At 53.7% G+C, this 25,397-nt stretch overlaps 2 protein-coding genes across 2 annotated transcripts; one reads left to right on the top strand and one right to left on the bottom strand.

The window, feature by feature from the left end:
- The first annotated feature begins 2,137 nt into the window (after positions 1-2,137).
- Sstr5 (somatostatin receptor 5) lies at positions 2,138-4,982 on the top strand. Its single transcript, XM_005139245.4, has one exon. The coding sequence runs from the start codon at positions 2,578-2,580 to the stop codon at positions 3,664-3,666; it is 1,089 nt and encodes a 362-aa protein (XP_005139302.2). The 5' UTR covers positions 2,138-2,577; the 3' UTR covers positions 3,667-4,982.
- A 14,874-nt stretch (positions 4,983-19,856) lies between these two features.
- On the bottom strand, positions 19,857-24,694 carry Tekt4 (tektin 4). Its single transcript, XM_040748332.1, has 6 exons — positions 23,999-24,694; positions 22,701-22,771; positions 22,290-22,433; positions 21,661-21,883; positions 20,878-21,032; positions 19,857-20,131 (listed from the first exon to the last, which is right to left on the bottom strand). Exons 1-6 carry the CDS (start codon positions 24,530-24,532, stop codon positions 19,915-19,917), a joined length of 1,344 nt encoding a protein of 447 aa, XP_040604266.1. The 5' UTR covers positions 24,533-24,694; the 3' UTR covers positions 19,857-19,914.
- Between the last annotated feature and the right edge of the window lie 703 nt (positions 24,695-25,397).

Raw genomic sequence — 25,397 nt, 5'->3', positions numbered from 1 at the left:
TCCTCTGGAAGAACAGCCATTGCTCTCAAACACTAAGCCATCTTCAGCCTTTCTCCTTTCTTAATGCCAGGTCTTATGTATCACAGGCTGGCAAAAATACTTAGTATCTAATCAGAAATGATCTTGAACTTCTAATCCTCTGCCTCGACCTCTTTCAAGTGCTGGAATCACAAGCCTGTGCTAGGACAGCTGGTTTTATGCATTGCTAGCAATTGAACCCAGGTAACCATGCATGCTAGGCAATCACTCTACATCCCCAGCCCTACCCTTGGCCTTCTTTATTAAATAAGGTTTGCCGTGTGCCTCTTGCCTTATTTTTGCTGATGGAACAGCATTACCATTGGCAATGTTTGTGGTGTTTCCATGTGTCCTACCGATACCCTTTGGGACTTTCTTCAGCTCAGTGGTGATGCTGGTGCATTGCGACCTAACCTACTGGAGACATGGTTAGCCAGGAGGTGGTGTCTCTGAGAGCTGAAGCCTCATCCCGCCTTGTCCTTGTGTTATTTCTGTGTATGCATCGTCTCAGCATCTCTCAATGTCTTCTATTTTGCCAATTCTCTCGACACTATCTAGACTGTTTGTTTTAAGGTTTATCTAGATGACTGCATTTTAAAAAAATTGTTTTACATCATGTCTGTCTATGTGTGGTTGTGTGCATGTAAGTGCAGATGTTCATGGAGGGCAGAGGTATCTGATCCCCCTGGAGCTGGTGTTACAGGTAGTTGTGAGCTGCCCAGCATAAATGCGGAAATCAAACTTGGGTCTCTGCAAGAACAGCCTACACTCGTCACTGACGGATGCCTTTCCTAGCACTAAATGACTATTTTTCATGCTCAAGTTCTGTGACTTCAAAGTAGGGGGACCTGCTCTATTTACTCCTTCTCCTCATAATATTTTATCCATGCTTTACTCAAAGATCTTAACACTTACCAAAACATGCTCTAGGTATACTAGTTAAATAGTCTTATTTTATTTCAACTTTTCCAGGTGAATTCACTGCTGGTCCCCTTCTCCTGGGTTTTCCAGATCATACTCCTTGGCATCCTTGAGCCTTGAGAACTTGGACTTTGGTGCATTGGCTTATGAAGAGGAGCATTTTCATTTCCTTGTTGTTGCTGCTGCTGTTCACGCTAGGATCCCCACATTCCAGCCTGCCTTTCCTTGTTCTCCAGATTGCAGTTGCCCCTGCTTGGTCCTGGTCACCCCACAACTGGGTCCCGCCCTTACATCTGTTGGAGTGTCCCATGTCTTGCTATGGTTCAGGCCACTACAGATCAGCTGAGCATGCCCAAGTTTCTGGGGGTGGCGTAGCTAGTGGACAGCCTGGCTCAGGCTGAGGGCTCCTGCCTCCCCATGGCCTGACCCTGACCTGTATCCTCCAAGTACTTCGGTTCCTTGCTGGTTGCCCAACCATAGACACCAGTCCTGCCCATCTCTTTCTTTCCCGGCAGCAGAGGTGTTTATTTCCTCTTGGGCGTCTTCGCTTTTATGAAGGACGTCAAACACAGAGAAACACAAAGCAAGTGAGAGTGTGTGCACCTGCCACTCATCTGCCAGACACTGTCCTCCCACAACTGCCTCTCTGCTTTCTGCACAAAGCCCGTGCAGGGACCTCACCCCGCTTCCCAGACTCTAGCTCTCCTGGCCCTGCCGTGTGCTGGGCTGCGTGCCCCCTCCTATGCTATGCCCACAGCCTGATGCATTCCTGTTGGCTGTTATGTCTGTTCCGTATGTTTGCCCTCTCTGCACTAGGCACCTTCCAGTTCTACACTGTGTACTAAGCCCGGGCTTAAGGGTATCTGCCATTGCTGAGCAAGAGGCAGACCTTTGCCCTGGGCAGGCAGTACCCTCAGCCAGGTGTCCTCGGTGAGAAGTGAGCCAGCCACTCTGTAGTACAAGGACCTCTGGGGGTACCACCGCTGCTTAGAGGCTCAGGCCATGCTGGGGGTAGAAACTGTCTGCTGGGGACAGAATTCCCTAGGAGCTCCTGTGGAGGAAAAGCCCACCCCAGAGAGATCCAGCCTTCAGCTTACTGGCAGAGCAGGCCTAGGGTGCCACATGTGCTGGGTATGACCGGCTTACGGCAGCAGTGGTACCTCAGCCTCCCCGTCCTTCTCCATCAGCTACTTCTCCTCATAGTTTGGGGACTCCTGGAAGGTGATACCCACTGAGCTTATGTTGCTTTCCTGAAATGCTGCCCTCCAGGGTTTGGAGAGGTTTCGAGAGAGGGTGCTGGATAGTAGGCCAAGCCGGGTGGTGGGAAGTCACAGGTTGCAGGTCACAGGGCAGCCACTGTAGTATCAGTATTGGCAGGTAACACTCCTCTTGGCTCACTGAGCCACCTACCCTCTTGTCCCCACAGCGGCTTCTTCTCTCTCTCCAGCTTGTTTTCCAAACAATTTGCTTAATGCAATTCCCGACCAAGTTGAACATGACTAATGGTGTTTACCCACCGCCGTCGGGCAGCCGGGCTGGGGATAGCTGGAGGAAGGAATGCCCGAATGTGCCCACTCGTGACATCCTCCTCTCTTGCAGAGACCCAGGTGGGCTGGTGCCTGGCCTGAAGCTGGCAGCATGGAGCCCCTCTTCCCAGCTCCCACACTCAGCTGGAATGCCTCAGCCGCTTCCAGTAGTAACCAGAACTGGTCACTGGTGAGCCCAGTATCATCGATGGGAGCCCGGGCCGTACTAGTGCCTGTGCTCTACTTGCTGGTGTGTACGGTAGGGCTGGGTGGAAATACACTGGTCATCTATGTGGTGCTGCGGCATGCCAAGATGAAGACAGTCACGAATGTGTACATCCTCAACCTGGCTGTGGCTGACGTACTGCTTATGCTGGGGCTTCCCTTCCTGGCTACACAGAACGCCGTCTCCTACTGGCCCTTTGGCCCCTTCCTGTGCCGCCTGGTTATGACGCTGGATGGCATCAACCAGTTCACCAGCGTCTTCTGCCTGATGGTCATGAGTGTTGACCGCTACCTGGCTGTGGTCCACCCTCTCCGCTCAGCCCGGTGGCGTCGCCCACGGGTCGCCAAGCTGGCCAGCGCTGCTGTCTGGGTCTTCTCACTGCTCATGTCTCTGCCACTCTTGGTCTTCGCAGATGTCCAGGAGGGCTGGGGCACCTGCAACCTAAGCTGGCCGGAGCCCGTGGAACTGTGGGGCGCGGCCTTCATCACCTACACATCTGTCCTGGGCTTCTTTGGGCCCCTGCTGGTCATCTGTTTGTGCTACCTGCTCATTGTGGTGAAGGTGAAGGCTGCAGGTGTGCGTGTAGGCTCCTCTCGGCGACGGCGCTCAGAGCGCAAGGTGACTCGCATGGTGGTGGTGGTGGTGCTGGTGTTCGTGGGCTGCTGGCTGCCTTTCTTCATTGTCAACATTGTCAACCTGGCCTTTACACTACCAGAGGAACCGGCCTCTGCTGGCCTCTACTTCTTCGTGGTGGTCCTGTCTTACGCCAACAGCTGTGCCAATCCCCTGCTCTATGGCTTCCTCTCTGATAACTTCCGCCAGAGCTTCCGGAAGGTTCTGTGCCTACGTAGAGGATATGGTATGGAGGATGCAGATGCCATAGAGCCACGTCCAGACAAGAGTGGACGGCCACAGGCCACACTGCCCACACGCAGCTGTGAGGCCAATGGACTCATGCAGACCAGCAGGCTTTGAGTCCCAGCAGCACCCGGGTCCTGCTGATGTCTTCTGGGATGTGGGTGTGCTGAGATGCTCTTGTCCCCAGGTCTGCAAGTTGGACTCCCCTCGGCGGCAGTGTGAAGAGAGCTGCCTGGGGCTAAGCTATGGGTAGACACAGCTGGTGCCCTGTGGTGACTGACCATCTCTTTCACCAAAATGTTCTGCCAGGCCAGGGTCTGAGAGTTTGGAGATCATGAGACTGGCTTGGCAGGGAGGAAGGGCTGGATATTGCCCTCCCCCAGGAAATATTCAGGCACCTTCACCCCCTTGTCAGCCCCTCAGGCCGAGAAGCGATTTCCCAGGAGGAAGCCAGGAGATACTGTTGGTTTGTGCTGGCGCCTGCCTGCCCTGAAACTGTTCTGGGCCCTCAATCACTGCTGCATCCGTGTTCTGGTCCTCATGGCAGCCAAATGAAAAGCACTGGTGTGTGCTTGGCCCTGGCCTCTGCTCACAGTCCTAGGCCTCTGTCATCTTGCAGCTGCATGTACTTTGAGGCAATAGAAGAAGCCGCTGGACTGGTCCTGGGACAGAGACAAAAACCCTACTCTGGGGCGCTCCTCTGGCCTTCCCCGTCTCTCTCCAGCATGAAGAAACTGAGGCCTTGGCTTCCACAGTGGGGTGGCTGTGTCGGGCAGACGCACAGTGAAGAGTGAGAAGAGGAATAGACTCTCCAGGATCCGGTCTATTCAGAGTGGCCCGGTAAGGATGGCCCTGGGGAAAGACTCTACAGAGGCATCCCTGAGGTTCAGAGGTTGGGGACACACTGGGGACTTAATAGCCCTCCTTCTCCTTAAGACCAGGACTCTGTTCTTGGAGAGGGGGCAAAGTGAGCAGGTATCAGGCAGGAACTGCTCCCAGAGCAAACAGCACATCCTGGAAAGACCTACCATGTGAGAGTGTGCAAATGCCAGCGCCAGAGAGGGCTGAGTCCCTGAGGACCCTGTGATCCCTCTCAGCCTCCAGCAGCTTCTCTACTCCTGACTCAGAGTGTGCACAAAGAGCCGCATGTCCACAGCTTGCTGGGGTCCCCAGTGCACCCTTAGGCCTTTCTGAAGCTGGAGAAAGAAGTTAATCCCATTATCCCCCTGCTCTGGCAGCCCTGCCTGGCCATGCCTGGCTCCCTAGGAGAGTTCAGATGCCAGGCCAGCAGGACTGGGCAGAGGAAGGCTGTGGGAAGGGGCCGGGTCTCAAATATGACCCCTCCCTAGACAGATGCCAAGCCTAGAAGCTCATCCCTCATAATGAGGGTACTTGTGTCTGACAACCTGCCCCTGAATAAATTAGAAAATAAAGTGTTTGATTTTTTACCAAAGCAAATATTGTCTGTGGAGCCAAGTGAAGCCAGTCAGAGCCGAGAACACCATAGATGCAGTATCATCAGCTGCCAGAGAATTGACCTCAGGTGAGGAAGGTAGGGGACACTTCTTGCTGGAGGTTCTGGACTCGGTTCTCAGGAGCCGGTGACAAAACCCACCCCACCCACCAATGTCAGCATCCCAAAGAGGAGTGTTTCCAGAGGAAACAGAGGCCACTTTACCCCTCAGCCTCTGCCCACCATTGGGCCTCCTGGGATTGTGCCACAAAGGGCAATCATACCAAAGGGCTCCTGAGGGTAAACAGAGGGATCAGGTCTCTGCTAACAATTTTGGTGAGGAGGGTTCCTGACCAAACAAAAGTGTTCTCAGAGGTACAGACATGACAGACAGACAGCACACTCTTGTAGAGAGCAAGGCGCCAACATGTGCCATGGAGTTAGACATAGAAATGGATGGAGGGAGATTATCCATGGTCCTGGAACTTTCCCTTATACCTCTGGGCACACTGTTCCCTACCTTGCCAGCCTGAAGCCCATATGGCGGGCAGCAGCATCTAGGTCCCAGCACCAGGGAACTCATTCCCTTTGTACCCCAGTCCAGGGTCACACCCCAACAGGACCGCAGTCTGGCCTTACGGCACTCTTGTGACTTTTACCCATTCCATGGACCACTTGATGGTCAAGTGCATGCCATCTCTGCCCCCAGACCCAAACGACTGGTCCACACTGCCCATGGCCCTTTCCAATCCTCCCTGGTGTTCTGCCCATAGTGACCCCATAGGCAGGCATCAGTCAGTTCCTATGCTTCCCTAAGCTATGCTGGAAGAATGTTCTAACAGAGAGAACCACATGTGTCTCAGAGGCCAAGGAGCACAGGCAAATGCACCCTCCTATCCGAATAGGCAGGGTGTCAGGGACAGGTTGCTGCGGGAAAGAGGAATAGGTACAGCCCCAACTCTCCCTTAAGGGTCTCGTCGTGGGTCACCAGCAAGTAAGGCTGAGCTGAGACGACACTAAAGGAGGGAAGCCAGGATGTGGCTAGTGTACAGGTGCTAGGCTACCAGGATGGGGCAGGAGGTGGTCTGGGCAAGATGTTTGAGTGAGATGGGGCTCTCAAGGTGCTGAGAGGCTAACACGATGTCCCTGGCAAGGGCTGGGGCAGTAACACCAGACTGGTTCCTGACTAGGGAGCATGGAAGGGAAAGACCCAGGATTGAGAAACGAGTGGACTACTCTGGGAGGTCCACACTTGACCAGCATAGATGGCTAGAGGAGACAAGACCCTGAACAGTCCAAATGCACCTTTATTAAAGGCCTGGTGGGTGTCCAGAAAACACACAGGCCCTGGGCACTATGAGCACTGGGATGTCCTCCACTGCGGTCACGGAGAATTGCAGGGGTAACCCAAAGCAAACATCCTGGGGCCACTGTGACGGTCTGCTGATCTTCTTTATGGCTCTCTCCGCATCAGTGGGTTTTATTGGGCTCCAGCGACTGAGTGACCTTGCCCAGGAAATCCGGCCTGTGGGGCAGGGCCGAGGATGGGGAGGGGGACAGGAGATGTCTGTTTGCCTGGCAGGGTGGGGTGCAGCCTGGAAATGGTGGTGACAATGAAACAGTCCCCTTAGTAGAGCCACGTTGCAGCAGCTCCTCTGGGCCTCCCACCCCCATCTGCAGGAGTAATGTCAGGAATCCCAGAGCAGAGTCTAAGCATAAGGAACATTGTTCCCATAAGCCACCACTTTCAGGTGTCCCAGGGAAAAAGGACAGATGGATGAGTAAAGACGTCAGGCTGCCCCTGGCCCCAGGTACCCGGGGACACCATTGTTTCCTACTAAGTAGGGGAGACTGAGGGTAGCAAGAGAGAGCAGGGCTGGGAATGTCCATTTAGTCTCTCCTGCTCCTTATCCTTCAGGGCCACCTTCCATGTTTCCTGGGATCCTGGCTCTGCCCTGGGAAACGGGGCCTCTCCATGGGAGTGGCAACAGAGAGGTTTGATGGAAGGACACTTACTGCCTTCTCCTGGAAACAATGGGAGCTTGCCTAGGCGAGATGGAGGGCAGGCAGCAGCCTCCGATCCAGAAGAGAATGCAAGAGAGAGGCCCCATGCAGGAACAGCCAGGGACAGTGCCTCCACCCCCCTCCTTTCTGGCCCCACTGGGCTCTGTAGTCAGGCAGAGCTGAGAGCTGTTGTTGGGTCCATCTCTATCCAGACTGAGTCCAGGCCAGGGGGAAGGTAAGTAGGAGATACCTGGCCCTTCCCTTTGATCACAGGAGAGGGTACCTGTCCATCTGGTCCATGATTCTCCTCCCTTCTGAGGCCTAAAGCTTTTGAGAAGGAACCAATGGCCAGGCATATTACCTCAGAAAGTCTGTGTCCTCGCTCCTAACTCAGCCCTGAGTAGTTTACACTAGGTTTCCTGGAACAAGTTGGGGTGCTCCTCCTGCCCGCCCAGCTGTGCTCCCTCCCATAGCCCCCAGGGACATCATGCACTTGCTGTCAGTGGATCGCACTTCTCCAAGAACCTCGTGCACATGCAGTCATTCAGTATTTGTCCCAACACTGGGTTATCACACTAGCATAATGTCCCCCAAGGGTCATCTCTATGTCCTGACAGATGTCAGCACATCCTGAACAGCATCCTATTGCATCTGGGGTATGCTTGGCAGATATGTGGGTTGTGTCACCATTTGGGCTTGATAATGTATACACCACATGTGGTTGCATAGATCTATAATGCCAACACTTGGGTGATGGCAGCAGGAGGATCAGGAGCCAGGAACCAGAACTGCATCAGTCCCAAATAAACACACAGAGACTCTATTAGTTACAATACTGTTGGCCAATGTCCAGGGCTTCTCATTGGCTAGTTCTGTCTTCAGTATTACCCATAACTACTAATATATATATGTTACATATATATTTCTATAAGGTCTTATCTTACTGAGGACGCCAACCTCATGTGTCCTCTCTTCCCAGATTCACTTGGCAACTCTTGCTGGAGAAAGGGTCCGGACCTCTTACTCCTCTTGCATCTTATATGGTGACTGACTGTGCCTCCATTTCCCAGAATCCTCCACCTCTCCTAGTCCCACCCATCTTGCTTCCCTATTGGCAAACAGTGCTTTATTTACCAACCAATGAGACAAACATATACACAGAAGGACTCCCTTGTCCCCCTCTCTCTATATATTTTTTTTCAGAAAGTTAAACTCCAGTATCTTCTAATCTGTTCATTCTTTTCATCAATACTATTTTTACAGAGCTTAAAAACTGAATTTTCTACACAGTATTTGCAATAGTATTGTCCATGATAGACAGCAGCTAGATACACCCTCAGATGAATAGATATGTTCTACCTATATGGTGGAATTTTACTCAGCCATAAAAAGAAAAGAAATTCTGATTCCTGTGACAATAAGGATGAAGCCCAGAAATATGATGGTCAAGCCAGGCATGATAACTAAGCTGTAATTCCAGCACATGGGAGACTGAGGCAGAAGGATTGAAATTTTAAAATTTATTTTTTATTATTTCTCTGTGTGTGTGTGTGTGTCTGACTCTGTCTGTCTGTCTTCTTTCTGTCTGTCTCTCTCTGTTAGAACTACAGGTGGTTGTAGACCCTTGACATAGGCTTTGGGAGCCTAATTCAGGTTCTATTCGAGAACAACAAGCTCTCTTAACCCATGAGTCATCTCTCCAACCTAGAAAAATCACAATTTTGAGACCAATCTCAGATACAGAAAGAGATCCTGCTCAACAGGAAAGAAGGAAGGGAGAAGAGGAGGGGGGTGTGGAGAGGGGAGGGTGCTCTGAGAGGCATACGAGTACAGACTGTGATTTCATTTGCTCAAGATGTCCAGGAGGGACAGAGCCATAAGGACAAGAGTAGAGTCCCATCACTAGGGCTCAGGAGACTATGTGGCCACCCATAAACACAGATCCCTTGAGCAGCTGAATGGAGGTGGCAGTTCCCCAAGCTGCATGTTAAATGCTATTCACTGTTTGCCACCAAATAGAGAAGTTCATGTTGTGTGAGTTTCAGCTAATGACTCGGGATTTGGTTTTGATGTGAATCCACTCAGCTGGAAATCAAATACAAGATAAACCTTCCTCAGCAGGAGTATCCCCAGGATGTCTGTGCACCTCAATCTTTTTCCTCCCTCCCTCCCTCTTTTCCTCCCTCCCTCCCTCCCTTGTGTGTGTGTGTGTGTGTGTGTTGTTTTTTTTTTTTTTTTTGAGACAGGGTTTCTCTGTGTAGCTCTGGCTGCCCTGGCGCTCACTCTATAGACCAGGCTGGCCTTGAACTCACAGAGATCCACCCGCCTCTGCCTCTCAAGTGCTGGGATTGAAGACATGTGCCACCACTGTCTGGCGTCTTCCTTCTTTTCTTTCTCTCTCTCTCTTTCTTTCTTTCTCTTTCTCTTTCTTTTTTCTTTTTTAAAGACAGGGTCTCACTATGTAGTTCTGCCTGGCCTAACTCACAGAGATCCCCCTGCCTCTGCCTTCCGAGAGTTGGGGTTAAAGACACGCTCCACCACACCTGACTTTTTCTATTTAAAAGATTGCTTTTTGATTTTTTTAATGATGTATATGTATGTGGGTAAATGGATATGAGTTCAGGTGCCGCAGAGGCTGGAGAAGTCAGACCCCCTGGAGCTGGAGTTACAGGTGGCTGTGAGCCTCCGAATGTGAGCTCTGAGAACCAAAGTCTGAAAGAGCAGCAAGCGCTCTCAACCCTGAGCTGCCCCTCCAGCCCCTGTATATTCCGCCTCCTAGTTTTATCACATGGAGTGGAGCCAGTGTGTTCCTGATTAACTCTGGTTCTGCACAGCTGGCGGTCCAGGCTGCTGCCATAAATTCCCTCTAACTCTAATCTCTAATTGCTCAGGGCAGTGGCCAGAGTGCCATTGATTTTCCATCTTGGGCCTTTTCACAGGGTGTGCTTATCACTCTGCCAGGATCGGTGGTGTCCTGCAGGCTTTTATCACTGTGCAGAAAATCGAATCCTGACTATCACATCCCCTCCCAACCCTGGTCATCTTGAGATAAATGAGCTGGGAGGGGTGGAAGACGGCGTGTGAGGGTGGGTGTGGGTCAGGCACATCCCCAAGAGTGGGGGAGACTCTTTCTTAGCCTTGTGTTGCCCTAAGAACTTGGGTCCCACACATGTCTCGAGTTTATCAAAGAATCCTTGCTGCCTTCTGAGAGCTAGGGCCTTCCTCTTGTCCCTTGCTCTGCCCTGTCCACACTACAGCCCGTGGTGATGTTGCATCAGCCCATGGCGATGCTGCCTCCCTGTGAGCCCAGGTCTGCCCCTCCAAACGGGCCAGCTGGAGGCCGTCCTCGCCGTGGCTCTCCTGGTGGTTGGCATTTTCTAGGTGCCACGTATGGATGAGTTTCCCCACGCCCATTGCACGTGACAGCACATGCACTGTGGATCTGAGGCCCTGGCTGGGGCTGAGCGTGGGTGCTGTTGTCTGGGAGACCCGTCCAAAGCCTTCGAAGACAGCGGCCTAGGAGAACAGGCACCCTCTGACCCTCAAGTCACCACCCCACAAATCCCGGATACCCTTCCCACATGAACCTTCATCTCAACAGCAAGAGGCCAGATGTCTGCGCCATGGCCAGGTGCCAGCCCTTCTGCCCTTCTGAGTCACCTGGGAGCCTCTGGCCCAGGCTCCCTAGCAGTCTTGAAGCACCAGCTGTGTTCACAGTGTAAGGTTGTCAAGAGGCGACGGGGCTGTCTGGGTCTGCCTGGTTGTGGAGGCCGCAACTGGGGTTCTTTGCATCCCAATGTACATGCGAGATGAAGAGAGGCTTCCTACGGAGGCAGCCAGGCTGGACCTCTCGCCTCAGAACAAGGCTGGGCAATCACCTTGTCCAGCACTGCGGCTCAGCAAGCTCCTGTGAACACCACCGTTCACCCTGCTACTTCAGCGATCGGGCAGCAGGCCTAAGAATGCACTGGCAGCACCAGGCCTGGGCTACCCAAGCTGGACCTCAGCATCTTGGGAGGAGTGTAGGGGACACCAGGACCTGAGAGGATTCCCCCTTGAGACTCCCCTTCCTGTTTGGACATGGTGTGTGTGGGTCCTCTACAGGGGACTCTTCTGTTCTGTTTTTCCTACTAACACTTGAAGGCCATTCCTGACATGCCTCATGTTTGCCCAGGATCCTGGATGTGTCCAGCTCTTCTAGCTATAAGTGAACAGAAACCAAGGGTCAAAGTTCAACCTGAGTCCCACTGACCTCAGCATCCTGAGTGGGGTTGGATCCCTGAGTCAGAAACAGGCCTGGGCACCTGCCCCATCCACTGAGCCTGCTTAGGTTTCTGCAGGCCTGACTGGGCCTCAGTGGCCTCCTGAGGCAGGGTACCCTTTCTTTTCAGGAGCTGGCCAGGGCACCCATGTCCACTTGGAATGGGCATCTCTCAGTACGGAAGAGGAAGGTTCCTAAGAGTTAGGCTGGGACATTCCTGTCTAGGGAGACAGTCAAGAGTGACTGGTATTGTGTGGGGTCCTGGGATGGAGTCATGTCCACTGGGGCCTGGCCCTTCCCTTTCCCTGATCCCTCAGCTGGCCAGCCCTGAGTTCTGTAGAGTCCAGAGACTAATCTACGATAGTCATACTTCCATTTTGAATCAGTGAGTTTATTAAGTACATAGCAGGCCAAGTAAATAATAACTAGCAAAAGGCAGAGATAGATGACAGCAAAACATCATCGACCTTGGTGCTCAAAAAAGTCAACATTAATGATTTGGTAAGCTCCCTTAAGGCAGCCAGATGGAGTTCCCAATAGAGAATGTTCTGGGCAGAACAGAGTGTCCGTCCCCCTTAGATGAGGCTTCCAAAGAAAATCACAAATAGCAAAAAATAGAGACAACACCTTCAAATCAGGGGCATATAAGCATGTAGGAGAAAACAAGCGGGGAAGTTGAGGCAGCCACCGAAGGTCTTGAATTGGGCGTTGTCTCCTGGATGGTCCTCCCCTGGCTGAACTTCTGACTTCCTGTGGTCATCCCACCATTGTGTCACAGGACAAACCGCAAGGTCTGTTTTGTTCTGCTTTCCTCCCTGTCACAGGTCACCCCCAACAAGGGGCCTTGGAAGACACTTTGAGATAAACATGAATCTGAAATAAGAGGCAGGTCCACCCTGTTCCCACAGCCAGCTTCTTGGTGAACACAAGCAACAGGTGACAATTTACTACATAGTGTCCATTACATCTTGCCTGTTGCCAATCATGGCACTGTCATTTAAGGTGGACAGATGGAAACATTTCTTGGCATGGCTTTCAACCTTGTCTCATGATGGTAGTCCTAAGGTATCATGAGGGAGTCCATGTCTGTTGGTCACCACAGTGACCCGAGGGTTGCCATGCTCTCAAGGAAGGATATAAGAGATGTCTGCAGGTGCCACCTGTCCATACTGCCCACCAGCTGACCTCAGTCTTGAGAAGTCCCTAGACCCAGCTCACCCTTCCAGTTGTGAACACTACTTTTCCTTGGGGATGTGGGAAGGAATAGGGCCAGGGCAGGCCCTGAATCTAGAAAACACAGGGCACACGGGCCAAGGGTCGTCCAGGACAAAACCTGAGGGCCTATAGGCATCTGGGTCCCCATGACTGTCCAGCACAGGGAGAGAGGAGCCCTTGGACCACCAGTTGACACCTTCTACCATGCTCCTGTGTTCCTGCCTACAGCTATACAGGCTTCCCTGGATCATAGTCAACTTGGCAAGCCTTGAGATGCCAAATGAAACTCTTGGGGATGCCCTAAGGAGGAGGCTAGAGTGTGAGAAAATAGCCAGGAAGAGGAGGGGTGGCTCATGGGGCCAGTTGGGGTTGGCTAGGGACAGGTGTAGGGTAGACAACCTCAGCCACTCCAACCTGAGGGCAGGCGGAAGTCGGGATGTGTCTTGCCACAGCCACACACTTTTTACACAGAGGAGAAAGGATACAGCCAGGAAAGGTGACCCTAATCTTTCCCTTGTCTAAGAACACAATGACCCGTTGCGGTCTAATCCTAGGTTCTGAGGCCTGCATCCAAACCTTCCTCCACACCCAGCCCTTTCCAGAGGGGAGACCCCATGAGCCCCACTCAACCCCTCGGTTCTCAGCTGTGTGTTCACCCCAAGAATGTGAGGCTCCAAACACTTCATGCCTAGTAATCTTGCCACCTTCTGTCTCCTCAACCTTTTAGAGTCCCAGCCTCCTTTGACCGCTCTGCTCTCCTCCTCACTTACCCAGTCCAGTAGGTGCTTTGAAAAGGGAGTGGGCTTCACAGAAGGCCTGGCACAGCCCTTTGCGGGCAGAGTCAAAGGCCCTCTCCTAGGTAACACACGGCCTCTCCACATCCCTATTATACGAAATTTTGCTGGGAGAGATGAAAAAAAAAGTCTGTTTGTGCCCCAGATAGGGCATCAACCACAGACTAAATAAACAATTCTATTCAAGTCTAGCTTGGTAAACCCAGTGGGTTTAACTGGGGTTGCTCAATGAAGCGTGGGCAACTCATGGGCAACTACATCAGCCAAGAAAATGCCTCTCTCTCAGCAGTTGTCAACTGCTGATTTATCCTCAGGGAGAGGCGGGGCCTGTGAATACCACCACTAACAACTGTCAACTGTCCATGCAATCCAGGAGGAAGGGCGAACACTGACTCTGGGAGTGTCAGGTACGGAATGGAAGCCATTGAGAGCCACAATTCAGCGGACTGCTGCAGGTGCCGGGAATGCCTCTGCACAGTGTAGATGGTGATGTGCACACACTTGGAGCTCTGAGTCCCTGATGTCCCTATACCTGGTCCCGCACAGCAGACATTCCAGGCAGAGTCATCTCATCTCGACGACAGGAAACCCTGACCAGCTTGCCCAGGGTGGCATGAAGACACACCCTCCCCACACTACCTACCTCTTTCCACTAGCATCTCCTAGTGCGGCCTGCCTGGGCAGCTGTGGGCATGCTCTTTCCCCAACATGCAGTCAAAGAACCCTCTCATGCTACATGGCCCCTGTGGCTTCTCCTGGTCCATCCAAGACCAACAGGCTACGGCTGGCTCCCACAGAGCTGGGCAGGATGCTGGAAGAGATGTTTCATCCACCACCCAGCCTGCCCTAGGCCACATGCCTCTGACTCTTCACAGCCTGACTACGGCTCCAGGGTCCTCCTGTGCACCCTGCAGAGTCCAGTGCTTCAGGCTAGTATCCCTCTGCTATAGGAAACTGAGCTTGCTTCTTGTCTGGGACAAAAAGTCGCACAATGCAGGGCTCGGTGAGGAATCTGGTATGGGGGACCCAGTCTGGAGCCACCATGCTGCACCCACTGACTCACCAGGTTCCAGTGTCTTGCGATGGACAGACAGAGCTCTGCAGCGTAGCATTGGGTCATACTCTGTGATGCTCCCTTTCCCACATGCTGATATCCCAATCAGCCTCAGGGCATAGAGGTTCGAGTCCCTGCACTACCCTAGTAAGAATAGCTTATGGCCAAAAAAAAAAAAAAAAGCCAGGCCACCGCCTTTAATCCCAGCACTTGGGAGGCAGAGGCAGGCGGATCTCTGTGAGTTCAAGGCTAGACTGGACCAACAGCCTCCAAAATAATACAGAAACCCTGTCTCATAAAACCAAAAAAAAAATAGCTTATGGTGGTTTCCCAACAATCCCTGGTGATTCAAGACTAAACCCACAAAGAATTCTCTCATCCCTGCTGGTCCCACACACTACTCCCAGGGACTGAGTGTCCCCAAGCCAAGCTGCTTGTTCGGGGAGGCATATAGCTAGTGTTCTCGGGTAAACTAGCCTCATCCTGTAGCTTGGTACAGTTGGAGTCCTGCCACATTCCCAGCTCTCCTTTCGACCATTCACTCTGATGGCCAGGAAAAGGGACAAGGAGGTGATGAGAAGGCCCAGAATGTGTACCTGTGAGAACTCTTGAGGGCTAAGCTGCAGGTGAGCATGGGCTGGTGCAAAAATGACTGCTAGCTATAGATGACAGTTCACACCAGCTCAGCACCTGCAGACACAGAGGCCCCTCTGGGGACAGTGGCTGTCACCCAGTGTTGGCTGTGATGACTCTGATGGGGAGGTGTGAAGACAGAGAGGCCTAGTGCCTGAATCACCATTCCTCAGGCCATGCAGCAGCACCCCACCCCCCATTCCCACCCCCACATATGTTTGGTCTGGTTGATGGGGACAATAGGAACATCTCCCTGAAAGAACTAGGTGGCTAGAGCCAGGCCTGAGCTTCTCTGCGGTCTCCTTGAGAAAGATGGTACCCTAGGTCTGAGTATTGGTCTCTGAAATGAATGGGTTCTTGTGGCAGGATCAGGTGCCCTTTGTAGCAAGAATGACAATGAAGTCACTGAGGGACACTACTGGCCACAGCGAGCTCTATCCCCAGAGTCCCTCTCCCTGTGACACCCTCTGTGTTCACTAAAGAAGATGTACCTTCTTATGGGGCGGCCAGAGACTCTCTCAGAGAGTAAGGTGTGCAGGGGAAGGGCATTTCAGCAGTGAAGGCTAGGGAGAAGCCTGGGGTCTTCAGGTCTAGAACTGCTGGGGGTCTGGGATGTCTTTCTGACCAGGGGACTGGCCATAGAGGTGTGTGTGTCTATGGACTCTGAGCAGAGTGGGCAGCGTTCAGGGTGACTCAGTGGACAGGACAGCAAGTCTCAGGCCAGAAATAGCTCTGGCTGAGAGCAGCCACCAGCATCACCGTGACGACAGGGTGTCATGGCCCCCAGCAGTAGATGTCCTGCTGTGCTGTGGAGAAGCTATGTACACCCTTTGCTGTCCCCAGTCCTAGACGCCTGGGAAGTCACGTTCTATATGACATAGAGGTGGGAAGCTGGAAGTTTGTGCCAGTGGAGGCAGCTGGGGTACTAGGCACCGGGGACTCAGCACCCTAACACCCTATGACTAATCAATCCCCCTCCTGGTAGAGGTGGGTCAATAGTCCATGAAGGTGCTTGTGTAACTTGGACAGCAGAGAGAACTTGGAGTTTGGGGCTTTATTATTATTATTATTATCCAGGCCCCCAGCCCAGGGAATGGACTAAGTGTAGGGTGATTGACAGGGGAAGGGGTCTGAGGCCAAGTGTATGTCGATCCCTCAGCAGTCATTCAAGGCCAGCCGGTCCAAGGAAGAATGGGTGACAGATCTGTAGTTGGGGCTGTAGGGTCAATCCTTGGTATCCAAGAAAGTAACCGCTTGGTCCAGGCAGGAGGCTCAATTTGCAGGGAGACCTGGGTGCTGGGAAGGGCAAGCCAAGGCAGCCTGTGTCCAGGCTCAGCTGGTTAGTGCTAAATAGATGGAGTGCAGGGTGGGCTCTGAGATACTTGGGTCCCTTGGTGGTGACATAGGGCCAGGAAAACTGGGCGTGGCCCTCCCTTTCCACTTCTGCTTCAATGGGGTCATTGCCCACCTGTGGTAGAATTCCCTCCTCCAAGCATGACAGCCCTTACCATCTTCACCAGGGAAGCTGTGACCACTAACAAGTGACCTTTAAGATTAGATCTGTTGAATATTGGCCTTCCATCCCTGAAGGAGAGGGTAAGAGGGTACCACACTCCTCACCAGACATCTCAGCCCTTCTGTCCTATCCCTCCAAGCCAGCTGTATGGGATCTGTCCCAGTTGCATGCAGTCTTGATGGCTCGGAAGATGCTAGAGTATATCAAATGTCAGGGGTTACTTTGGGGGGTGGGGCAGGGTGAGGGAGTTGTCATCCACACTGGGGGAGATGGTTCAGTGATGCAGCTGCTGGGATGGGGGTAAGAAACCCCTCACCCACCCATGCTTTGTAAGAAAGCCAATAAACCCTTTGGTTCACTAAGCTAGAACTAGGTGAAATCATTCTTTGGTCTATTTGTTGGTGCTGTATCTGGGGAAAAGGAGGTGTTTGTCCTCATATCCCCAGGAAAAGTTCAAGCAACACCACCAAGGGAGTCCCACAGGTGCCTCTGAACAGCACAGCATCAGAGAGAGCATCTGTGTCCTCTTTCAACTTTAATCCATGGGCCCAGAGTGGGCAGAGGGTATGAAGTGTCTGTCTTCGTAGGCTGACATGACCACCACCATCTTGAATCTGAGCATCTGTGACGACTCAGCCTGAGACTCTTGAGATCTAGCCTCTTGAAGCGGGTGGTCTCAGAGAGCCTCACAAGGCACTTTCCTCCTTGTGAGGAGGTAGAGGTTGGCCAGAGCGGGAGTGGGGGGATCCCCAGTTTTTCTGTGAGTCACACATTCTGCTAGGGCCCTTCAGCGGTACAGCCATAAGCTTTTTTTTTTTTTTTTTTTTTTGGTTTTTTGAGACAGGGTTTCTCTGTGGCTTTGGAGGCTGTCCTGGAACTCGCTCTGTAGACCAGGCTGGCCTCGAACTCACAGAGATCCTCCTGCCTCTGCCTCCCGAGTGCTGGGATTAAAGGTATGCACCACCAATGCCTGGCAGCCATAAGCTTTTCAGGACATCTCCAAGATGGTATAGCTGCCTTAGGGTCCCCACAAACACCTTTGTGTAAGTAACCCAATCAACTCACTGGCTCACCAACCAAGCCGCACTTGGGCAGATGCCTTTCTTTGGTCTATCAGTGCCTGCACCTATCTGGAGTGACTGGAGAGTTCTTTACATCTCCCCATGGAAGGCCATGCAGCAGAAGATCCAGAGGACATCCCAGGGTGGGCCCCACCCATCCTGCTGGCTGTGGAAGTTTGAATCCTTGTTATCTCACCTCACTCTGCCTGGAACATGGAGTCAAAGGGGTCTCCTGGAGACAGCTGCAGGGACCTCCAGGAACAAAACAGCTGTTTGTGTCTGGATGGTCTCAAGAGGATGGCTGTATCATCCTCACTACCTTGTGACCACCACCTTCACCTGAAGAAATCATACCCTGGGGACAAGTTCCACCTGCCTCTCTGGAGTCTGAGGACAGAGAGGGAGAGATAATCTCTATTTGTGGTGTGAGCATAAGGGGCCTAGGACCTTCCTGGCCTTGCTTTCTCTAGTTGTAAAATGATAGGACCCACCACGATGGGGCAACATTTAAACATGTGGAATGCTTAAAATAGTACCCAAATGCCCCCACCCCAGTGCACCAGCCCACCCTAAAATACCAGTCCCTTGGGAAGTCAGAGGAGGCCCACCCTGCTGGAGTGTGCCGAGTGGCCTCAGCGGGAGGTGGTGGTGGAGTCTAAGAGGCAGGCTCACCCAGTGAGCTGCTAGCCTGATCCTCTTCCAGGATGATTCCCACTTCCCTAGGAGAGGCCTGGAGGTGAGTGGCTGCTGAGGATGGGGGAAGGGAAAGTTGTTATTGAGAGTGGGTGTGAGTGGGCACAGCGAGGAGGCCTCGCCACCACCCACGGCACAGGGAGTTGCCTAGCTAGTGTTCCCCAGGCTGGGAGGAGGAGCACTTCTACCCAGACCGTGGAAACAGGACCAGGACAGGATCCACCCACCACACCCCAGCTCGGGAGCCCTGGGAGGGTGAGTACCCTGCAGCTTCTGCTCCTACCCTCCCACTTATAATGTATCTGGGTGCGGTTCCACAGGTGCCATGTGCCCCAAACCCATGGGCTATCCCGCTGCTGGGCCCTATGGTGGCAGCGCCCTGGACGCATTCTTAATGGCACCCCAAAGAGCATGAGCTGCTTTCTGCTGTCGCTGTGGTGACCAACAACTGTGACAAGTGGACTGGTTTCCGTGGGGACGGGAGGTGCCGTGTCCTCTGAACAGTGCACTGGCATCGGGAGGACCCGATGCGGCTCCCGCCCCCACCTGCAGAGCGGAAACAAAGGCTGCTGTGCAGATCCTTAGGACAGGGTGGCTTGGCAGGTAGGTGCCTTCGGCAGGGTTACAGGCTGAGCTTTCTGTCTGAACTGGGGAACAAGTGCCCCCTCTCTCAAGGGTCATGGACCTCCTCAGAAAGCCCTCCCTGGTAAAACCCCAGTGCACACACTTCTCCTCCCAGAGGGCACCAAGGACAAAGCCTTCAGGAAACTGAGGAGCCTGCTTCAGATAAACTCCAGAGATGAGAGACCAACCTGGCCCCATCGGCTCTGTGTGGCTACATCCTGCCCTGGTCCAGGACTAGCGCCATGATCTGTACTGTGAAATCCAGGTCACCACCTCCAGGAAGCCCTGCCTGTCCCCCAACTGCCCCCACAGAGCTGTCCATGTCCCCTTCCAGGCTTTGATTTCCAGGAATGCTCATGTCTCCAAAACTTCCTCTCCCGGTGTTTATGTGCAGTAGGCATGGGGACATGTGGCAATTTCTCCTGGAATAGGTATCACCAGATGTGGGGAACAGAGGCCGCAGTGGGGTCAGGTATCCACGTGTGGGCAGTCTGTGGTGGAGGCATGTTACTCCACCCCTCACCCCCCATCCCCCACCCCACCCCCGCTTACAGTCCACCCCTACCCCCACCGTCAGAGTATGACTCCATTCTGGGAGCACTGGGCAGTGAGAGATGCTGAGTTGTGGGGGATTAATTGCATGTGACTGGGAAGGGGTTCCACCTGAAGAATTTCTTTGAGTAGTGCTAACATCAGGAGGAACGTCATGTAGAGGTAAAGGGCCTAGTCAAAAGGATGCACGCCTCGCCTCAGGCCTGGGGTCAGAAGGAAGGGACGCCGAGCAGTGTCCCCAACAACTGCTGGTGAAGATAAGAGAAACCAGGCTTGGAGGGGCTCCAAGTGGGGATGTGGGGGAGTACCTGGCCTCACCCGGGAAGATGATTTTCCCGGCAGTATGGAGAACCGTGGGCTCATGGGCAAAGCCTGATTGTACAGAAGTTCTGAAATGCCTGTCCAAACGGACAGCACCTGCCTCTCCACGCTGCCCCACACCCTAGGTGGAAAACTAAGGCGCTCTTTATTTGGATGAGACCGTGTGGCCAGGTGCCAGCCCCAGTCACTGGTAGCCAGCCAGCTGGAGGACACTGGGGTAGCGGCTGCGGTGGGTCATACACTTCTGGCGGTCGATGAAGAGGCTGTTGGTCTTGACCGCGATGTCCTTCTCCAGGCTCATGCGTGTGTCCTCCAGGTTCCGCAGCGCCTGCTCTGAGTCCTGAAGCTTCTCCTTCAGTGCCTTGAGGGACATGAACAGCTCCTCCACCTCAGTCTGCAACCTGCAGGGAAGGGAATGGTGAGTTAGGGGAGAGACAAGGGAAGGGGCAGTGATGCCACAGAGAACTCCAAAAGGCTTACAGGAACCCCCTCCGAAATGGCTACAGTGTTGCAAAATTACTGGGAACCTGGCATGAATCAAGAAGGGCCCTCATTTCCAGCCTAAGGGGCCTCCCGCAGCTGCACCACAGCTGGGAGAGACAGTCTTGCAATACTGCCCTCTTGTGGCGAAGATAAGCAATGGGTGAAAGTAAGCAACGGCAGCCTGAACAGGTGCTAACTCTTATGTTTCCAGGCAGGAACTACCTGTGAAACCTTCATCTCTAGAACAAAATTATAGTCAACAAAGGACAAAGAAGACAGACACTTATGCTTAGAAGGACATCCTGGCACTGGCTAGATGAGGAAAATAAAGACATAACCCACCATGCCTGTAGGAGGTACATGGAACACAGGATTACATCAGAGATACAGGGTGGGTGGTGGCCCTGCCTCACCTCTCTGATCTGTGACCTCAGGGGTCCAGGCTGTCAGACTCTAAGCTCCTTCCAGGAGGGTGAGTCACCCCAGAGTGACACAGGACCCTGTGGTATTCCTGACACTCAACCCTCTGCAAGGGTCCCCCACCCCAGCTTCATGCCTGCTCGTAGCTGGGAGTGATCTCATGGGGGCCTCAGGGTCTGGGGAAGATTCCAGGGGCTCAGGGATGACCCTAGCCACCCAGAACTGCTCCATCCGCCAGCGATACCTGAACTGTGCCGCATCCCGGCACAGCTCCACATTGGGCCTGTGTGACCGCTGGTACAGGCGAGTCTGGGCCACACGCAGAGGGGCCTCCTTGTCCTTGATGGCCTGCTTCAGGGCTGCCACCTCGTGCTCCTGGTCCGTGATCTCCCTCAGCGTCTGCACAGGGCAGTGTGTGAGCCTGAGGCAGGCTGAAGCTTGGAGTGATCAGGGCACCTGTCTCCCCCCAACCCGGCATGTGGGGAGGGCCCGACCGCTTGCTCCTGGCCCTCACTGGGAACAGTGAGTCCTCCAGCGGCTCCTATGACAGTCTGTCTGTCCTCCAGCCCTGACCAAGAAAGTCAGGGCTTGGAGGCAGGGAAGGCCACAATAAGAGGCAAGAGCAGGACCCCACCGGCACACTGTGCCCCCATACCTCCTCCCTCCCAAACCCCACGACTGCCAGCTCCTACAGGTCAGCCTCCTGGAAGCTGTGTCAGCAGACCACTACCAAATATAGACCTGCGTTTACATCCGCTCAGGGGGCCTTCAGAGGTGTTTGGATGTCTGCTTCTGGGTCACAGAAGCCAGGTCGTAACTGAGCATAGAGTATGTAGCAACCCTGATCTCAGGCACCCTGGCCCCTGTGGTTAAGGGCACGAGTGAGGGAAGGGCGTGGTTCGGGGGGGGGCAGGTGGGCATTTCCAGAGGGGAGGTGGGGTGAGTCCAGATGTGCGTGGGTGCGCCCTAAGCATGGCAGGCGTGTCCTGGGTGAGGACGGACAGGTGGGTGTGGCCTGCGGTCCCACCTTCTGCAGGTGGTACTTCAGCTTGTGGCAGGCGTCGTCCAGCTCTTCGCAGCGGCGTTCGAAAGCCATGTTCACTGCATCGCACTGCAGCCGCAGGTCCTCGGCGGTATCCCGCAGGATGCAGTCAATTAACTTCCGCAGGTTAGCCGAGGCGAGCCGCTCACGTTCGGCTCGAAGCAGGTTGTCCTGAGTGAACTTGGCCCACGTCTCGGGAGTGGAGGCACTGAGGGTGGAGGGACAGCCTGGTCGGGGTGTAGCCATTCAGAGGCTCCTGCACTGCAGGCGATCCCCATTGTACCCGCACCACACAGACACCCCGAGGTTCTCCCGGGCCTCTAGTGGCTGTTGCTCGCCCTCTGCTGGCCGCGAGCAGAAACACAGTCCAAGCCACCCACAGGGATCCAGGGCTTGGAGCAGGCACCAGCCCTGTGAAAATTGTGCCAGGCACTTGGGCAAGGAGCTTCTCGTGTTCCCACCCCAACTGCGGACAGAGATTCCCCCAGATAACGGGTTCAGGTCTGTGGAGGCAGGAGTCCTTCCTCAGATTTTGGAAGTAGAGTCAAGAGTCCTTCCTCAGATTTTAGAAGTAGAGCCAAAACAGGGGCAAACGGGAATGCCCAGGAGCCTACCTCTCCTCGAACTTGCTGGAATGCGGGTGGAACTGCACCTGGGTGCTCTCGTTGTTGTAGCGGGTGCAGGTGTCGTCGATGTTGTAGACCTCTACTTTGTCTGACCAGTCCATCTCACAGGTCTCCTTGTGTTCCCTGTTCAGCCTAGCGGGCAGGGGAGGGGCAGGACCCACTATGTGCTAGGGAGCACCGAGAAGCAGGTCCCATTCCAGTTTGCGGGGACTCCAGTTCCTGCTCTGGCATCCTTCAGTGGCCAGCAGTGCCCAGGTCCCAGGACAAAAATGGAGACAGCTGTGTATGCCCCGCCTAGGAGTGCCTGCATTCCTGGCTGTGATCCAGCGTCCCTGTGCCTAGCTGTCCTGCCTCCCACCTCCCACCAGCCTTGGGGCAGGACCCCCTGCTGTGACTCACCGTATCTGGCCCACGGCTTGCGAGATAGTCCTCTTCAGGAGCTCCTGGATGTTCCTGATGAGTTCAGCTTCCTGGAGAGGACAGAGCCCTGAGCAGCAGCGCCTGCCTCTCCTCCTGGGGAGGGACTGAGGAGCCCAGCAGGAGCCAAGGCATGGACCCCACCTCCATTGGCTTTTGCCTTAGTCCTCAGAAAAAGATGTCTGAGCCCAGCCCTTTCATGCTAGGCTTATTCCGGGTGCTTTTGGCATGTTGTAAATGAGTGTTTCCTCTAGGGGTACACTGAAGGGCATCAGCCTTATCTCAGGCCCTAGGGCACCTCCGAGGACCCCAAGCCCATAGGAAGTCAGAGGCCCTCTGTCTGCTGCCCACTGCCCACCAAGAATAAGAAGGAAACTCTGGGCTTCCTTTTGCCCCAACATTTTCTGGGTATCGGGGATTCTGTATTGTGCGAGTCCACATGGGTCATGCTCCCCATTGTCCTGTGTCCTCAGTAAGCCACCACCTCTGTACCACCGACAATGCTTCAGTTACACATCAGGGCGGTCAAGGCCTGGGGTATGACAGGGCTTCCCTGAGGTCCTAGCCTGGCTGTTTATTTCCCCATCATTGTCCCCAGATAAGCCCACCACAGGAGGCTCCAGCTCTGGGGGATTCAAGGTTGTACAGCATTCAGGATGAGTGACCCCCCTTGTCCTATTACATGGCTCCCCAAAGCAAGTTTGTGCTGGGTTTGGGGGGAAAGGTGTCTGATGTGGGGAGGAGGTGGCGTGTTTTGCTTTGTTTTTGAAGAGTATTGCCATATAGTCCAGCCTGAACTGGAACTTGCGATCCTCCTTCCTTGGTCTCCCCGATGCTGGGGTTCTAAGATTTCCTCCTAGTATACTAGGAGATCTTCGAGGCTGAGGCTCTGGGACTCTGGGTAGAAAAGGCAGATGCCATGGCCCTCTAACTCTCTCTGGCCTGGCTCTCTACCTTAGGAGCAAATACCTCAACAAGGGACATTCTGGTACCAGCGAGGCTATGACTTGGCAAAAAACAAACAAACAAACAAGAACCACTCAGGGTCGGAGTTAATGTCTTTGAAATCTTGGGGGCTGGAGGGGATCCCAAAAGAGAGAAAGTTACTTGGAAGTCAGAGACTCCATCCTTGTAGAAATCCTCCTGTGTCTGAAGGACCAGAGGTCCTCCATGGGCAGAGGAGCATAGCACTGTGTGAACCCTGAGGCCCTGTGATGTCTGTGTCTGGCCCGGAGTGCCAGAGCCTGCCTCCCACTCTGGGCCTGAGCCCCCAGCTGCACCTTTAGGAGCTCCACCTCCACGTAGTCCCGCACAAGGTCTGGGTGCTGGCGGCGTTCTCGGCACTGTAGGTTGTCGGTGGCAATGGAGAAGGGTATAGCCATGGCATCCAAGGCGCGGGATAGCCGCAGTTTCTGGGCCAACATCAGGTCAGTTTCGGCAGACAGCTCCTCTATCTCTCGCTGCAGCTCTGACTTCCAGCAATGCATGTCCTCCAGGCGCTCCCCAACCCTTCGTGTGGAGTCCTGCTGTGTGCGCCGGGCCAGCGCCCCTGTCTCCGCTGCCAGCTGCCTGCTCTCATGCCGCTGCCGCTCAGAGTGGTCCCGGTCTGCAAAGGCCTGGTGGTAGCGGGCATAACAGTTCTGAAACCACTCATCCATCAGGTACTTGGCTGTGCGGAAGCCGGCGGTGGCCAGCCCGGATGATGTGTAGGCGCCAGTATTGCAGGCCACATCATACTGTTTGTGGGGCAGCTCACAGGCCTGTATTGACTGTGGGGCTGGCTCCTTGGTCAGGAGCACATCCGTTTGTGCCATGGTGCCCACTGCCTGGCTGAGCAGGAAGGGGGAAGAATGAAGAGAGGGTCACTGGGCAGTGGTCCCGGCACAATCAATGATCAATGGGGCAGTACTGGTCACTTTGTCTTGAGTAAGGTTCCTGGTTGCCTCAGGAACATTGTATACACCAACTGACTCCTGTTGCTAGGCAACAGGGTCACTCGAGGGGAGGGGCAGAACTGCCCTCTTAAAGGGCCAAGGGCTAGGGAGATAGCTTAAATAGATAAAAGTATTTGCCTTTCTAGAACCTGAGTTTGGTTCCCAGGACACAGATGGGAAAAGGTATGTGTTGTGACACATGCTTGTAATTCCAGCACTGGGAAGTCAGAGACAGGTTAATCTGTCGAGTTCACTGCACAGCCAGCCCAACTAAATTTGATGAGTGCCAGGCCAGTGAAAGACCTTGTTTCAGAACATAAGAGTGCCCAGTCATCATGGCAAACACTTGTTTTTGAGGATTTATCTATTTATTATGCAGTGTTCTGCTTGCATGTGCACCTGTAAGCCAGAAGAGGGCACTGAATCTCATTGTAGATGGTTGTGAACCACCTCATGGTTGCTGGGCATTGAACCCAGGACCTCTGAGCCATCTCTCCAAACTGTGACAAACACTTTTAATCCCAGCACTCCGGAGGCAAAAGCCTCTGTGAGTTCTAGGCTAGCCTGGACTACATAGTGGGTTCCAGCCTAGCCAGGGCTACATAGTGAGACCCTGTCTCAAACAAAGCAAACATTCCAAAACAACAACAATAACAAAACAAAAACCAAACAAACAACAAACCAAGGTGGATAGTGCTGGAGAAATATCACCTAAGGTTGTCCTCAGGACTCCACATGCACACGG

This window comes from Mesocricetus auratus, unplaced genomic scaffold, assembly GCF_017639785.1.
Source record: "Mesocricetus auratus isolate SY011 unplaced genomic scaffold, BCM_Maur_2.0 Super-Scaffold_100007, whole genome shotgun sequence".
Lineage (NCBI taxonomy): Eukaryota > Metazoa > Chordata > Mammalia > Rodentia > Cricetidae > Mesocricetus > Mesocricetus auratus.
The sequence above is the reverse complement of the archived record's forward strand: the minus strand, read 5'-3'. Positions and strand labels throughout refer to the sequence as shown.